Source organism: Drosophila bipectinata, chromosome 4, assembly GCF_030179905.1.
Source record: "Drosophila bipectinata strain 14024-0381.07 chromosome 4, DbipHiC1v2, whole genome shotgun sequence".
In the NCBI taxonomy this organism is placed as follows: domain Eukaryota; kingdom Metazoa; phylum Arthropoda; class Insecta; order Diptera; family Drosophilidae; genus Drosophila; species Drosophila bipectinata.
The window spans coordinates 19,638,407-19,655,861 of NC_091740.1; the positions used below are offsets into that span (position 1 = coordinate 19,638,407).

At 39.4% G+C, this 17,455-nt stretch overlaps 1 protein-coding gene across 3 annotated transcripts in view; it reads right to left on the reverse strand.

Moving 5' to 3' along the window:
• Positions 1-17,455, reverse strand: part of LOC108119896 (uncharacterized) — a 51,711-nt gene that overhangs the window by 11,037 nt on the left and 23,219 nt on the right. For all 3 annotated transcript variants that reach the window (XM_043213407.1, XM_043213409.2, XM_043213408.2), the window contains 2 exons: positions 800-1,207; positions 322-742 (listed from right to left, as the gene is read on the reverse strand). In XM_043213407.1, coding sequence (XP_043069342.1) covers positions 322-742; positions 800-1,207 — 829 coding nt within the window. The remainder of the gene's footprint in view (positions 1-321; positions 743-799; positions 1,208-17,455) is intronic.

Sequence of the window (17,455 nt, forward strand, 5' to 3'; positions counted from 1 at the left end):
ATAGAAGCTTGGTGATTTTTTAAAAATAAATTGGTTATATTATGATATTCTCATAATGATCGGCCAACTAAATCCGATTTTTGCGATATATATTCGGTTTAAACTGCAAGGGTATATCAACTTTGGCTCCCACCGAAGTTAACTTTCCTTTCTTGTTTATTTATCTGATCATCAAAATACATCAATTTTATGACTTTAAACAAAGTCTGAAGTTAATACCTTTACTTTGTACACCATTGGAAATTATTTTACCAATTTCGAGTAAAAAAAGAAAATAATATTTAAATTTATTTATATATACAATAATTTGGTAAAGCTTACCTCCTTTAAGAGAAAACGATTCCTTTCTCTGAAGTGAGATTTTCGCATAGGGTACGTACTTGGAATACCAATAACAGAATGATCTCTTCCATTGGATAATATATAAGTCGATGGAATTTGAATACGAAATGGGTTATTTAAACGGTCACCACCATAGAATCCGGAAACACTACTTTTAATTTCTTTGTTAGCTTTTCTAGTTTTTATTTCAGGGGAAGGAAATTTGTCAATGCGCCGAGTGCTTGAAGGAGGCCGGAGAATGTTTGGACTACTTTTTGCTTTTGGAAGTTGCTGTTCGCTTAAAATATGCATACGATTAACACCACTATTATGGTTATTATTTTCATCTGGGCTTCGATTTTCATCCATTAAAACTGAGTCAGAGGAATCGGTCGATTTTGTGTAATAGGTAGACTTTACGCTAAAAAATTAAATTTTACTTAGAGGAACGTTTTAATTGGTCTAAAAAGTTTCTTACTTCTTTCCGTTAGCAATCTCCCTAAGAGCTGCGGCTCGTGCTGCTATCTCTTCATCTCTTCGTTGTTGAGTTAATTCTTTTGCTCTCTCAGTCCAAATAAGTTCTTTCAGTTTCTGAAAACTGCCTTGTACAGGAACGGAATTCTGGTTTTCTTTTATACTTGTTCCAGGTCCATTTGGTACTCCTATGTATCGATTTTTGCTAGATCTCCGCGAAGAATAAGCTCCATTTGGGGGTCTCATTTCTGATCCATAAAACCGCGTTTGACTTAAACCCGAGCTACCAAGCCCAAATTCAAAAGCTCTTTGATGCTGTTCAAATGGAATTCGTTGCGAAGCAGTTGGCTCTCGACTCACAACACGGCCAAATACAGGAGATTGGGCTCTTTCTCTAGAATTCATCCGAATTCTGCTTAAAATGAAAAATACTTTAATTAAACTCTATAATCGTTCGTGATAAGCATAATAGATTTGGAACCTAAATAAATAATAGCTATAATATTTATGGAAAATAGATTTATTCATAGTTATACATAGTGTCGCAATTCATGAAACTAATTAAATAAATAAAGGCCCAAGATTACACAAAAAGAACCCAAAATACTCGTTTACTACGGGATTTACGATATAAACGACTAAATCTTTATAAGAATGTATAGGTCGGATAAGTTGTAAAAAAAAAATGCACTGGAATGAACCAACACCTGAACTTTAGACACATCAAAGTTCCGATTCCGATCCATTGGTTAAAGGATAACTCCCCGAATCCACCATCCTCAGCTAAAGGATATAATCCTTTATGTCTTTATGTCTAATGTTCACATATATCTGGCGAAACTGCAATCGAGCTTCGCAAGCAAATCGCACTCTCGCATTTGTATAAGACGGACCGTTTTTATTGCCAATGTATATTTTTTTATAATTCTGCCTTAGTGCTGCCAACCCTTAGTATGTCCAACTGTTTATGAACTCTTTTAGCAAAAAAGTCTACTTCGACAAAATTGTACCTGTTTCTGCTGTAGTTTTAGGTTGAGTAATAGTTTTATTTAAGGATGTTTAATAGGAATCAGATTTAACACGTTGTTGGCGATAGAGGTGACAGAACAGAAGAGAGGCCTTAGAGGATATACTTATAAAATAACAATGCTCGCGATATATATTGGAAAGTGCTGCCAAATGTATTTCCAATACTTCCCCTCAATTGGTAAGCTGCTAATCGACTGGACATATACCCAAGGATGTCTTACAGGTGTTGTGTTTTCACGCCCCAAGTCCTTTTGTTAATATGTCTGCTGGCATCTTGGTCGTTGAGATGTAATTCACGGATATAGTTCCCTCTTCAACCAGCTCTCGGATGAAATGGTGGCGGATGTCAACATGCTTGGTGCGTTTGTGAAATACGGGGTTGCAAGCAAGTTGACCGGCTCCTTGATTGTCGTTGTGAATGACAGTTGTCTTCAGTTGCCCCAAAGCTTCGGTTAGGAAACTTCTAAGGTGAACCGCTTCTTTTGATGAGTCTGATAAGGCTATGTTATATTGGCTTAGTGCACTCACTGCGAATGCTATATCAGGGCGCGTTGATACTGCCAACCACATTAAGGCTCCTACCAAACTCTGATATGGCACACTAGAGATTTCTTCCTTTTCGCTTTCTGTGGTTGGACACATTTCTGTAGACAATTTTTCGCTTGTATTTATTGGAGTATTTACAGGCTTGCAGTTTTCCATGTTTAAACGTTTCAGGATGTCTGCTATATACTTTGGTTGGGCCATGGTGAACTCTGTCTTGTCTTCGCTCTGTTTAAATTCTATGCCCAAACAATACGAAAGCTTGCCCAAATCTTTCATCTGGAATTTGTTAGAAAATTCATACTTCAACTGCGAAAGCACTTAGACGTTATTGGTTGCTATTATACGGTCGTCTGCGTGAGGCGATACTATCAGGATTCCATTTCGTTCACGTTTTAAGTACACGCACTGATCGGCTTAAGGTTCAGTTCTTTGAGTTGGCAGTCTAGCTTTTTGTACCATTGACGACCGCTCTGCTTTAGACCAAATAGTGCCTTTTTTAGCTTGCAAACGTTCTCGGAGCCATACATCTTCTTATCAGTTGCTATCAATATTTCCTGGAACTCAAGTGGGACGCTGATATAAAGTTCTTCCTCGATGTCCCCATTTAAATAGGCGCTGTTGAAATCGAATTGGTGAAAATCCAATCCGAGTTCTGTGGCTAAAGCTATTAATGTCCTTATTAAGCTCATTCGGGATACTGGAGAAAAGATCTCGTCGTAATCAATACCTTAGCGTTGTGTAAATCCTTTTGCGACCAATCGAGCTTTTCGACAATTTATCTTTCCGTCGGGCGAATATTTTGTTCGTAGTATCCGTTGGATGTGACGATTCGGTCTGCAATTATTTGATTGTAAATTAACTTGGGCCTTCCTGGTTTACCTGTTAATATCATCTTTGGCCTTCCGCGTTAACGTTTCATCAATATTTCCGGTTCTGGTTGTTTATCATCTGGTTCAGGGTCCTCTGGCTTGGGATCTTCTGTTTGGCTGCCGTCATTGTCATCTGGGTCGTTATTTTCTAGTCGATCAACTGCTACTGGTTCAATGTCGATATTGATTGGGAATTCCATAAAATCCTCGTACTTATAGTCGTGCCCAAATAAGTGTGTAAAAACGACATCTCGGCTTTTAATTAAAGTTTTGGTTTCTACATCATACAGCCTATAAGTTTTGGCATTGCTGCAGTATCCAACGAAAACATATTTCCTGGATTTCGAGCTGAACTTACACTTCGATCGTTTGTCCAGTGAGTACGCAATTTGACCAAACTTCTGCATATGCTTCACAACTGGAATGCGATTGTTCCACAGCTTGAAAGGCGTTTCTCCACATAGGCTTCTTGAAGGACATCTGTTTCTAATATAGTTAGCTGTGTTTACTGCTTCGACCCAGTCGCTCGCAGGCAGTGCAGCCTGTAACATGAGACAGCGAGCCATTTCTACAAGGATTCGGTTTTTGCGTTCGGCTGTACCGTTTTGATGAGGTGTGTATTCAACGGAATACTCTTGCTTTAGTCCTTGAGCTGCAAGGTAATTTTTGAACTCATTATTGGTGTATTCTGTGCCGTTATCTGACCTGATTGTTTTTAGCTTCTTTCCAGTTCGTCGTTCTGCGTAGTTCTTGAATTCTTAAAATTTTTGGAATACTTCAGATTTACTTTTGATAGTGTAGAGCTCGCACCATTTTGAGAAGTCATCTGTAAATGTCAGAAAATAACGGCTGCCTCCGTGGCTGTTTACACGCATACGTCGCTGTGGATTAACTGGTACAAGTCCAACTTGCGAGGAGCGGTAAAAACTAATTCTCCCCCTTTAGCTCTAACTACCTCAGCTTTCTCTTTCTTGAATATTACATTGAAGCCGTGATCACATATTTTTGAGACCGAAAAGAAATTGGTTCTTAAGTCCGGCACATAGAGTGCGTTTTTCAGGCTGGCAGTGAACTTGTTGTTTGGTGAGAACTGCACGGATCCACATCCTTTTATATCTGTGGCCTCATCATTTGCCAGTTTGAGCTTCGAGCCTTCTGCTGGCTCCAGGGTCTCGAACATATTTTTCTGTGAGCACATGTGTGACGTTGCTCCAGAGTCTAGACACCAGTTACTGCAATTTGTTTGTATAATTAGCTATGTTGGTGTACATGCATTCGCTCTGGTTCTTCATTGGCTTTGATCTGCACTCAGCTGCACGGTGACCGACTTTTCCGCAGCTGTAACATTTAAACTTAAACTTTTGATTAGTGCTTAGTTTTTTCGGCTTGCTGGGATTATACTTCTTGTGCACCAATTATGCTCCGGTCGTCGACTCGCTTGGATTTCTGTTTCTTGCCTCGTACTCGTCTAGTAACTAATTTTTAGTACTTCTGTTGATATTAAGTTTTTCTGAGTTTCAATTGCAATTCGAAACTTTTCGTACTCCTCTGGTATACTGTATAGTAGAAAGATGGTTAACAGATCGCCAATATTCAGGAGATTAACTTTGTTTATTTTGTCAACTAAATCGGAAAACTTATCTATGTGGCTTCTCATATCTCCGCCTGCATTCATTTTCAGTAAGATCAGCGATTTGAACAGTGCGGCTTTATGGGCTGGACCCGTAGACTGGTAAGTGTTGTGCAGCTCTATCCATATATCACTTGCAGTTTCGCAGTTCTTCGTATGCCTAAGTTCCGATGTTGACATGGCCAAAATGAGATCGGACTTAACCTTTGCATCTTCGTTTATCCTTTGTGCGAAATTATCTTTGGGTTTTAAAAGAGTCCCGTTGAAATATTTCCACGAGTCGTTTTTTATCAAAAGGGCCTGCATTTGTATTTTCCAGGTGTCGAAATTGTCTTTGCCCAAAGGCTCTATGCGTATACTATCAATACTCATTTTGCTTTTTGATCTGCGTTTAGTTTTGCTGCACAAGCTAACATTTCACGATGCTACACAAGTAACGAACACGCTTCTTTCCTCTGTTGCCAATAAGACGCCTTCTTTTGCGTCCCCAGAAGTCTCAGACTTTTACATGCACACGTGATGTGTAAGTTATCTTGTAGTCGGTTGCTCGGGTGTAAGGGTGCTCCAGATCCAGCCGATGATGAGGTGGTACCGGCAGGGTGCTTGATGAGTAGTAGTGGTTTAAGATAGGTGCGAATTGGCGGCCGGGCTGCTGGTCCCAGGTGGCTGCTGATGGTGTGCCATCGGTAGGGTGGCTGATGAAGTGTAAACTAAAGTTTATGTCGGGAGGGTGACTGCCCCCCTATACCCTTAAGCTCAGTGGGAAAGTGCAAATAATATGACGGCAATAGCCGGAGTAAAGTTTTACGGAGCTAAGTGCTCTTTATTGAAATGATTATAAAACAGAACTGAGGAACCAATGGGATCCAGGGACGGCCCCCAAAGGCGGGTATGCTGAGTCGGCATCTAGAACAGTAGGGGGCAAAACTAACACATGTTTAAAATTTGAGTGTAATTTAAAATTTTAAACATGTTTAAAAACAATGAGAGCAGAGAATTCACTGAGCGAAAGAAATGTCTTTTTTTATTTCATTTTTCGTTAATTTAAAAGTTGGAGTGGGCACTAAAATTGAGTATTTTATTTTAAAAAGAGCTTTGCTAGCAACATTTCTTAAACAAATGAAAAACTACGCTCTTCATGAAGAAAACTTTTTCCAACCCAATTTCTGAACAAAATTGTGGAAAAATCTCAGTGGAAACATTTTGATTTGCAATTGAGAAATGAGAGCAATTGAGAGAGCTTCTAAAAAAAAATTGAGAGTGCTCACACTGTCAGTGTGCCGACAGCGCTGCGGCAGAATTTCCTACCCTATACTCGCGTGCTATGTAAAATGAGAGTTTGCCCACCACTGATCTAGAAGGACTAAGGTGATCCAAGCATCACATAAGATTTCTACCGACTGTTTGTTACCCCTCAGAAGTGTTAACTACTTAGGATTAAGACCGTCCTCGTTCGTCTTGAATGTTTCGGCAACCTGTTGCATTTCCCATGCTTCTAGACTTCTCCTCCACACGAGATGGAGCAGGATGAAAGTGCTGATCAAAAAGCTTACTCCCACGCCGATAGCGATCCAGATGTCCGTTGATATAGCCGACTTTACTTCGTTTTTGAGGGTTTGGATCGTTTCCAGGTTTTGGCTGTTCATCCTCTGAAGCATTGGCAAACTAAGCACGTGGTTATGCCCGATAATGTTTAGCAGGGGGGAGGCCGCCACGCCCGCAGTCTTTCTTATGCTTTCGCGCCGGTTCAAGTGTTTTGTGCCGTATACAAAGGCTAGTCGCTCAAATGTTATTAGATGCGTGCCATTTGTTTCATTGGGGCCGTCATCCGTGCTGACTATTGCCGGACACTCATTGACTATCATTATACCATCGTCTACCAGCGTTATGGGGTTTAGGTGGCTGGCCTGCGTTTCGCTCTGCGCCATGACCCCTGCGTGTAGACCTCGGGCGCAAGTGTCCTGAGTTGCCAGTTTGTAGAATGCTCCGTACATCGTCGACACGCAATCAGTGATCGCTAAGACTAAGAAAGTGATCACTCAGCTACCACGTTGTCCTATGGTTGGAAAACGGTGTGTTGGTGAGAAACGGGAAAGACGGTAACCTTTTTACATTTAAATTTTATCTTAGGGTATGCAATGAGCACGTGAATAATATTGTCGGACTGAAGGACTGGGGACCTCTGTGGGATGATCAACTAAAACGGACTTCAAATCTTCATTGTTAAAAATGGCAGGGTTTATGATATTTGATTTTGCAAGTGTGACCGTGAGCATCAGATTCTGTATCTCTGTAATTAGCATTCTATTTCTGGACAAAAGAACTTCGTATAAATGGGATGTATCAACATTTTTAACATTTCGAGGTCAGCGGCATCAGGTGTGCCCGCTACCATTTTTAACGCGGTGCCTAAAAAGTCTAGTCTTCTGGCAATTCGGTGGTGTACCTTTAGTACGGATTATATATTTCTAATATGATCAGTATCAACATCTAACAATTCTCGCATGTGCGATTGTGGGAAAAAAGCGGACAATCTAGTTGTTTTGTCTATCATAATTGAAAACTCTGTCAAATTGCTCGAATGCCTAAAGTAATTCCTATGTTCCCACACCGATGCAGTTCCGTCGGTTATGGGGATGTACTGGGCGTGAGTGTAGCCTGTCACTCTAGCGTTAACTGCTAATATTGTTAATATGATTTCCGCGATCCTGTAAGAAAATGACAGGTTTAATCTATTGACTATTTTCTAAGTGTGTGTTTGTGTTGTAAACTGGAGAAAAAAGTTACTCAAGGTTGTCCTTGTGGACTACCCTCCCTCCAATGAGGACCGCTGTCCCCAGGTCCGCTTCTACGCGTTTTTCTGTGTATAACGGAGTTAACTTGTTGCCTAGTCTTTTATTGTCTTTTAAGTAGACTCTTTCTCTTATCTCAAATATTCTATTTTGTCTTGATGGGTTACACCTGTCAAGATTATCCCTTTGTGCTTTTTCAATATTCATTTTTATTGCTTCCTTAACTTTTTCTGAAGCAGAGTGGATTACATCAATGGGTTTTTGGTTAATGACCGAATGTAATGTTTTATTATATTCAACGGTCGCCCGCATAATTAGCTCCACTATATCATTAATTTGCTTATCCATTTTGATGCACCTCGCTACTTCTGTTAGGCTGCTGTGGAGGCGTTCGATTTGTCCGTTTGAACTACTGTGCAGCGGGGGTGAATTTACAACATCTATGCCATACTGATTTTTAAGTAACAATGTCATCGTTATAGAGCTGAAAGACCCTTCGTTATCACAGTATATTGTCTTTATATTTGGGAATAAGTTTAATAACTGGAGGATAGGGATTTTTACGTCTACTATTGCCCTTGACACTATTGATTGTACTACAGAAAATTTGGAGAATTTGTCGATGGCCGTTAAAAATAGTTTTTCACCGGTGGAAAAAATATCAATATGCAGCATTTTACCGACAAATGACGAAATTGGAGTTACCCCAAGTTATTGTTTCTTGGGGTGTCTGTCATTATTTCCTGTAGTGCATATTTTGCAACTTGTCACTATTTCAGTAGCCAACTTTGACATTTTTGGAAAATAATAGTCGCGGAGGACTTGTTTGATATTTTCCTGAGCAGCTCTGTGTGCACGATTGTGCTCCGCGGTGATTATTTCAATCTGCTCACTTTTATCAGAAATGTCTGACACAAAGTTCTTGCAGTGCCAAAATTTCGTAGCTGGAAAATTTGATACTAATGCATGTTGAATGCTTGCCAATGTTGGCAAGTTACAATGAATAGCGTTGACAACTTTTGGGTTAATGATTGATCTTAAGGTTTCGAAAAGGGTCGATTTTTCCGTGAAATGTATAATATGGCGGGATTTATTTCCGAAAAATATAAAGTATCGCTTTAAGGAATACTTTTCCTCTTCTAGGACTATCTGATTTCTGAAACAATTTAGAGGTTTCTCCGTTGTTTCTATCGTATAAGTGCTAGATTCTTCACTGTGAACTGTTGCACAGTCAGATTTGGGTTCGTTTTGAAGGCCGTTGATGTTTTTTCGCGGCGACAAATTTTCTTTGACTTTTGCGCCGTAGTCATCTATAAATGCTTTCTAACATTTTAATTGTTCATTTGGGTTCTTGTCGGAGACAGCGAACGTTAGCGGCTTATGATTATGTAGATTCTTATGTCACGAGTCCCATACAGATACTGCCTTAATTTTCCTAGAGCCCAGACTATAGCGAGTAACTCTCTTTCGTTAGTTGCGTAACGGGTCTCAATGTGACTGATATGCTCTTTTTCGTTTTCCGAAAAGATAATTACATCGTCAACATAGATGTAACACGACTTCCCTATCTGCTTTCCCAATACGTCAACGATTGCCCTTTGAAAAATGCTACCAGTATTTTTTAATCAAAAAGGCAAACGGCAGAATTCATACTTGCCTCCGTTGACTGAAAATGAGGTTTTTTCCCGATCTTGTTCCGCGAGGAAAATTTGGTGATAACCAGATTTTAAGTATAGAGCTGTAAAATATTTGGCTTTGCCAAGGTTTGCCAATATTAACTCGATACTTGGTAAGGAATATTTATCAGGAATGGTTTTTTCGTTCAGTTTCCTGAAGTCGATAACCAAACGCTTTTTCCTACCACCTGTCTCATCCTACCACCTGTACCACCTGACTCTTTTTTATCGACCACCCAAGTTGGATTATTATACGGTGATCTCGACGGGGTTATAATATTAGACTTCAGTAGTTCTTTTATTTCTTTATTAACGAATTCTGCGACACCCATTGGGTGCGGGTACGCTTTAGAGTATACTGGGTTGTTATCCTCAGTGCGAATAGTAGCCACAACATTTGTGTTGTACGGCAAGGTTTGAGTTGCGTCGGAGAAGACTTTAGATCTTTTTTTCATCATTTCGATAAACTCTATTTTTACTGACTCTGGAACGACTATGTCCTTTATGTTGGTAAAGTTTACATCGTCGCAATCAAGAAACTGCAGGTCCTCAGACACGGAATCATACAATATTTTTTTAGTTTGCATATTGAGGGTGCTAACGCAAGTGGGAGCGCGTTAGCAAGTCGAATCCTATGATCCCGTCAAATGTTGTTAGGGAATCTAATATGAAAAATGGGGAAGTTGTTCCCAAGACACTTATTTGGCACTTTTTATTTATGCCGTTGGACCCGTGAATTGTATTTACGCGAAACGGTGAGGCTACTGGCGTTATGTTTTTAAGCTCCTTTACGGGCTTTATAAAACTTTTCGCTGCCCCTGTATCAATAAGAATTTTTAAAGTTCTCGCAGCCAACCGTCGTTCGATGAACGGAAGCCGGGACCGCTCTTTAAAAAATTGAGAAGGTCATGGGAGTTGACGGATTCGCTGTCGTCTTCGATTGCGCTCATCGCGGCTACCGCAGCATTCTCATACTCTTGGTCTTTGGCACTAGCGGTCTGCTCGATGATCAGTTATCCTATCAGAGGAGTTGGGTATTTTTGAATTTTTTGCCTGCATATTTTGAGGCTGTGATACATTTTGGTTTTAATGTGTATAAAATGTGGCTGTTGCTTGGACTTAGAAGACGATGGGTTGCAGTCCATGGGCTCTGCTGCCTGCTCTCAGGTTTTTTTTAGGCGTGAGATGAACACATGTATGGCTCACTGAAAAGCCAGCCGACCCTAAGACCATCCTAACTATGCTTAGGATGTGCAATCCGACGCTTCCCACGGTGGACTGGAGAGTCGCCAAGGTCGAGGAGGCGGTGGGACTGCGGAGGCAGGTCGACCTCACCCTTAACGAGGAGACCGTAAAAGCCCTGGAAAGGTCGGAGCACCGGTTAAAGTACGGATTTGAACACGTTTCGGTCCGTATCTACAAATCCGATGCGAAGACCAAGCCAGGAGGTATCGGGCTAAAGGCAGACACGGCAAGAGCCAGACTTGGAGGAGCCGACCGAAGAGGGGCACCCGGAAGGAATGTCGGATGAGGAGGAGGACATCCTGCAAGGGTACACCTCGGAGGAAAGTGACTTGGAGGAGGACTCTCTGCTGAGCTCCGAGGCGGAGGCAGAAGTTACAGTGGTGGAGAATTGTAAGAATGTCCCTGACAATCTTGCAGATAAACCTCCATCATAGTCAAGCGGCGTCAGCTGCCCTCCTACTCCACCTCGCCGAGAGTGGAGCTGATGTGGCCCTCATCCAGGAACCCTGGATCCTTGGAGACTGGATTCTTGGGTTGGGGGCGTCGGAGTATAGGCTCTGCAAAGCCGATACAACAGGTAAAAGGCGAGCCTGCATCCTCGCAAAAAAGGAGTGTCAGTCACTGGCCCCGCATCGCCGCCTCAACCTAACCTAACCTAACCTACAGACATGTAGGGCGTCCGCCCTTACCTCATTTTTGAGCAGTGTGGCTCTTTCAATGTCGTGGGACATGACAATTTTCTTCGTGACGAGGGTAAGGATTCATAGTATTGCATGAGACTTTGGTCACTTTGGCGAACTGCCTCAAGCTGTTGTCGCAACAGCCTCAACGAAGTTTTGTCTGCGTGGGAGCAGTCTAATCTTGCCAGAATGGAATCAAAATTTAGTACAGCGTTGTGTGATACCAGCAACGCTCGCGCTGGGCCCGTAATTTTATTTCTGATTATGGTAACGGCCAGATAATGGGCACAGCTGCCCTGGTAAGGTTTAAATAGTTCGTATGCGTCCGTTGCGGACTGCCTCCCACTACATCGTCTTGCTCACCGTTAAAATCTGGTACTGACTCAATTACGTGGAGCGGTATGTCGCATGGGGATGCTCCTGGCTGTACTGAGACTCTGTGGTAGGCCTCCACCTGTAGGGTCTCTACGCGCATGTTTTGTAACTGCATATTAACGGAATTTATTTGAGCTTCAAATTCAACTCGGAGCCTAGCTTCCTGTTGCGCTAAGGCGCCCTGGATAATGTTTTGTAATTCGTTCGCGTTCATTATGTCTTCTTTCTCTTCGATTTGAGCCTGTCTTGGTCTAAAACTCCGGATCTCTTCTTCTTCACTATCACTCCCGACTTCCTTTTTAATTTCTCTATACGGACCTAGAAAGTTAATTAAAAACTTTAACTTATGCCATCTAATTCATACGAGGTTCAATTCATATAGCCGAATATTCCGTTCGGCTGGCATAACACTTTAATATATCTTATATTTATTTAATTTATTCAAATATATTTTCACAAAATAAGAAATTTTATATGAGCTGCAGGTCACAAATGCAGCTTTATTATTATATACTTATTTTTTTAACGTGTGCAAGTAATATTTATTTTCTCCAATTATAAGCGCACTTTTATTGTATGCAATTTGGTGTATGTTTGTTGAAGCCGTATATTAATTAATCAGCCCACTTACATGTTTTTCTTTAAAATTTTGAGGGTCACTAGTTTATTTTTTTTTTTAGGCACCAGTTATCTTGTAGTCGGTTGCTCGGTGGTAAGGCTGCTCCAGATCCGGCCGATGTGGCCGTTGATGGTGTGCCACCGGTAGGGTGGTTGATGAAGTGAAAAATAAAGTTTATGTCGAGAGGATGACTGCCCCCCTATACCCTTAAGCTCAGTGGGCAAATGCAAATAATATGACGGCAATAGCCGGAGTAAAGCTAAGTGCTTTTAAATGTTGCCGGTAGGCAACATTTACTTTTGAAAACATCCACACTCTTTATAAAATAATTTTCAAGCCCAACTTAATACTTTTATCATAATCTCACCTATTTTGAAGATATGTACGTACTCATTATACCCTTGCAGAGGGTATTACAATTTTGTCCAAAAGTGTGCAACGCAGTTAAGGAGACATCTCCGACCCTATAAAGTATATATATTCTTGATCAGGATCACCTCCTGAGTTGATATAAGCAAGTCCGTCTGTCCGTCTGTCTGTCTGTCCGTTTCTACGCAAACTAGTCTCTCAGATTTTAAGCTATCGACTTGAAACTTTGCACACACCCTTCTTTCCTTTGCACGCAGTATATAAGTCGGAACGGCCCGGATTGGCCGACTATGTCCTATAGCTGCCATATAACTGAACGATCGGAAATGACCCAACTTTCGTGTTTTTGAAGATAGAATACTGGAACTTGATACAGATTATAATTTTGGTCAGTTGATCCGACCTACCAAATTTCATAAGGATCGACCGACTACATCTTATAGCTATCATATAACTGAACGATCGGAAATGGTATTTGGTAAAAATACCAACTTTTGTATTTTTGAAGATAGAAGTTTGGGGCTTTTTTTAGATTTTGTATTATAATAAATTGGGTTATATTATCTTATTCTCATAAGGATCGGCCAACTTTATTCGATGTTTGCGATATATGTCCGGTTTGAGCTGCAAGGGTATATCAACTTCGGCTCCGCCCGAAGTTAGCTTTCTTTTCTTGTTTTTTTTTTTTTATATTTGTCAGTAATTTTAGTTATTTGCACTATTTTCACGGTAAAAAGGTAAAATTTTTCGGCACTGTGATCGCTTTGAATCATTAGTAATAACTCAGCATAAGCTGCAGCTGAATTCGCAAAAATTACGAAAAACAAAAAGGGAAAGCTAACTGCGTGCAAAGGAAGGAAGGGTGTGTGCAAGGTTTCAAGTCGATAGCTTAAAAACTGAGAGACTAGTTTGCGTAGAAACGGACAGCGGACAGACAGACGGATAGCTCATATCAACTCAGGAGGTGATCCTGATCAAGAATATATATACTTTATAGGGTCGGAGATGTCTCTATATAACTGAACAATAACTGAACCATATAACTGAACAATCGGAAATGACCCAACTTTCTTTTTTTGAAGATAGAAAGCTGGAACTTTGAAGCTCATCGCTGATGAAGAGTTGCAACAGCTCCCCTAGCTCTTTCCTGGCACCAACAATATTGGTTGCGACATCCAACCAAATGTGTTGCGAATTTCGACGGGTGCATGCAAACCGATTGAAAAAAGTACTTGTGGTTAGATCCTTCATAGGCACTAGGATGACGGCTTTTGAGTTAAAACCGGCATCGGATAAAGCATCGGATAAATTTATGCACGAATTTTTCCCAGTTTTCCAATATTGGAATCAAATGATGGCGCGAGGTATGGAAGTCAATAACCATCGCAAGCGTAATAGATTGACTTCTTGGAAGTATAATTGGATGACGACTATCCAAATCCAACAGCGAATTTTTCAAACGACCGTAAAAGAACAAAGAAAACAAAAACTGTCAAAGAAAGCAGAAGATTATGCAATAACATATTCCAAACATGAAAGGAAAGCCAAATTCAGGCGGAGCCGAAGTTGATATACCTTTGCAGTTAAGATCGAATATAAATCACAAGTATCGGACATAGTGCGTCGATCGCTATTAAGACTTTATTATAAGACCAATTTATAACAATACAAAATTGAAAAAAATTTCCCATGCTTCTCTCTTCAAAAATACCAAAGTTGGTTTTTTTACCAAATACCAAATTCCGATCATTCAGGTACATATATGGCAGCTTTAAAATATAGACAGCCGAATTTCATTAGGATTAAATTGGGTAGGTACAATCAAAAAATATAATGTGCATAAAGTTTTAACGTTCTATCTTCATAAATATCTATGTTAAGGGGTTATATACAGTTGTACCGCGCAAAAATATGCATTTTTATGGATTTTTTTTTGACACCATAGAAAATATTTATGAAAAATGTTTTACCGACATTGTTTAGTACATGTTTCTGGGTACTTAATTAAATTTTTTCATAAAAAAATATTACATAACAAAAATGTTATAGCCGAATTCCCGAATCGTCTTTTTTCGATGGTGTCTTGCGGTGGACATGATTTCTCGAAAACAGTTCATCCGAAATCCAAAATTCAAAAAAGTTTAGTTAGTATATTGTATTGTCTAGTCCGTGAACGAGGGATTTTTAAACATTTTGATTTAAAAAAAAAAAATGGCGACGTTTTTAACAAAAAATGTACTTTTTCAAGGTATAAGATTTTTGTTTTTTGTGCTTTAAAAAAGGAGTTTTCAAAAAAATTGAAATTCCCTCGTTCACGGACTAGCTAATATCATAATAAATAAGCGATCAAAATTTGGTGTTGATCGGATTAGTAGTTTCTTAGTAATCGTGTCCACCGCAAAGGTAATTTCCCAAAAAAAAGATTCTGAGATAATCGCGTTTAAAGTTTCAAGTTTGTTCAAGTTTTATATGCAGATAGTGCGCTACAAATAGCTACAGCTTCGGTTCTAATGCTCCGATCGTTATGAATTTTAGTGAGAGTTTTCCCAATAGAATATACTTAAAGAATATGCAATAAAAAAAAAAAATCGATTTTTTCATATATCACAACTGTATATAACCCCTTAAGTTGGGTCATTTCTGATCTATCAGTTATTTGGCAGCTATAGGATCCTTGTAAAATTTGGTATGTCGTATTCTTTTGAATACGATTAAAAATGTTTCTGGTATTAATGGAAATGGTATAACTTCGGTGTTTTTAGAGTTAAAGAGTTTAACATGTAACATGATATTAAATTTAACATGAGAGCTATTTTTGGCAAAATAATACTACATGCTAAATTGCGTAAGGATCGGCCGACTATATCCTTTAGTTGCCATAAAACTGAACGATCGAAAATGGTTTTTGGTAAAAATACCAACTTTTGTATTTTTGAAGATAGAATATCCTTTATCCTATAGCTGCCATATAGCTTGATACTTTGTTTGAGCTTTATTTTTTTTATACCCTCGCAGAGGGTATTATAATTTTGGTCAAAAGTGTGCAACGCAGTGAAAGAGACATCTCCGACCCTATAAAGTATATATATTCTTGATCAGGATCACCTCCTAAGTTGATATGAGCATGTCCGTCTGTCTGTCCGTCTGTCTGTCTGTTTCTATGCGAACTAGTCTCTCAGTTTTAAAGCTTTTGTCTTGAAACTTTGCACACACCCTTCTTTCTTTTGCACGCAGTATATAAGTCGGAACGGCCTGGATCGGCCGACTATATCCTATAGCTGCCATACAACTGATTGATCGGAAATGGTATAACTTTGACGTTTTAAAAGTTAGAGAGTTCAAATTCGACATGAGAGCATTTTTTGGCAAAACATTACGACATGCAAAATTTTGTAAGAATCGGCCGACTATATCCTATAGCTGCCATGTAACTGAACGATCGGAAATGACTCAACTTTCGTGTTTTTGTAGATAGAAAGCTGGAACTTGGTACAGATTTTATTTTTGTTCAGGTAATCCGACTTACCAAATTTTATATCTTATAGCTATATAGACTATATCTTATAGCTGTAGTCTATCTTATATCTTTTTTTTCTTATAGACAAGACTATATCTTATAGCTGCCATATAACTGAACGATCGGAAATGGTTTTTGGTAGAAATTCCAACTTTGGTTCTTGGTTTATATTATCATATTCTCATAAGGATCGGCCAACTATATCCGATGTTTGCGATATATATACGGTTTTAACTTCAAGGGTATATCAACTTCGGCTCCGCCCGAAGTTAGCTTTCCTTTCTTGTTTATAATTATATTATATTATGGTTATATTATGATAGTCTCATAAGGATCGGACACCTATATCCGATGTTTTCGAAATGTATCCGGTTTTAATTGCAAGGGTATATTTAAAAAAAGTTTCTAACATCTAAACACTCTAAGTCTAAAACCTCCAAGTTTGTGGAGTTTCCGATAAATCAATGATTTGGAACTTTTAAAGTCGTATGGTAGGAATTGTTTATCAGGTGGAATAAAGCACATTGCTTGAAATATTTGTAACACCCTCAATATCTTTAGTAAAGCCGATTTATTTAGAAAACCACGTTTTAAGGTACTTTTTTCCTTTCCGAATTTAAAATTAGGCGATCCGGCGTTTTTTTTAATAGTTTTGGGTTGCAGCTTTTAAAAAAAATTTTTTGTTCAATTCTTTTTACAACAAGAAAGGAAAGCTAACTTCGGGCGGAGCCGAAGTTTATATACCCTTGCAGTTAAAATCGGATATATATCGCAAACATCGGATATAGTTGGCCGATCCTTATGGCAATAGGAATATGTAATCCAATTTTTTACAATACAAAATCTAAAAAAATTCCCAAACTTCTATCTTCAAAAATACGAAAGTTGATATTTCTACCAAGTACCATTTCCGATCGTTCAGTTATATGGCAGCTATAGGATATAGTCGGCCGATCCTAATGAAATTTGGTAGGTCGGATCAACTGACCAAATATATAATCTGTACCAAGTTCCAGCTTTCTATCTTCAAAAACACGACTTGGGTTAAAGTTGGGTCATTTCCGATCGTTCAGTTGTATGGCAGCTATAGGATATAGTCGGCCGATCCTTACGAAATTCAGCATGTCGTATTATTTTGCCAAAAATAGCTCTCACCTAAAATTTGAACTCTCTAACTTTAAAAACACCAAAGTTATACCATTTCCGATCAATCAGTTATATGGCAGCTATAGGATATAGTCGGCCGATCCGGGCCGTTCCGACTTATATACTGCGTGCAAAGGAAAGAAGGGTGTGTGCAAAGTTTCAAGACG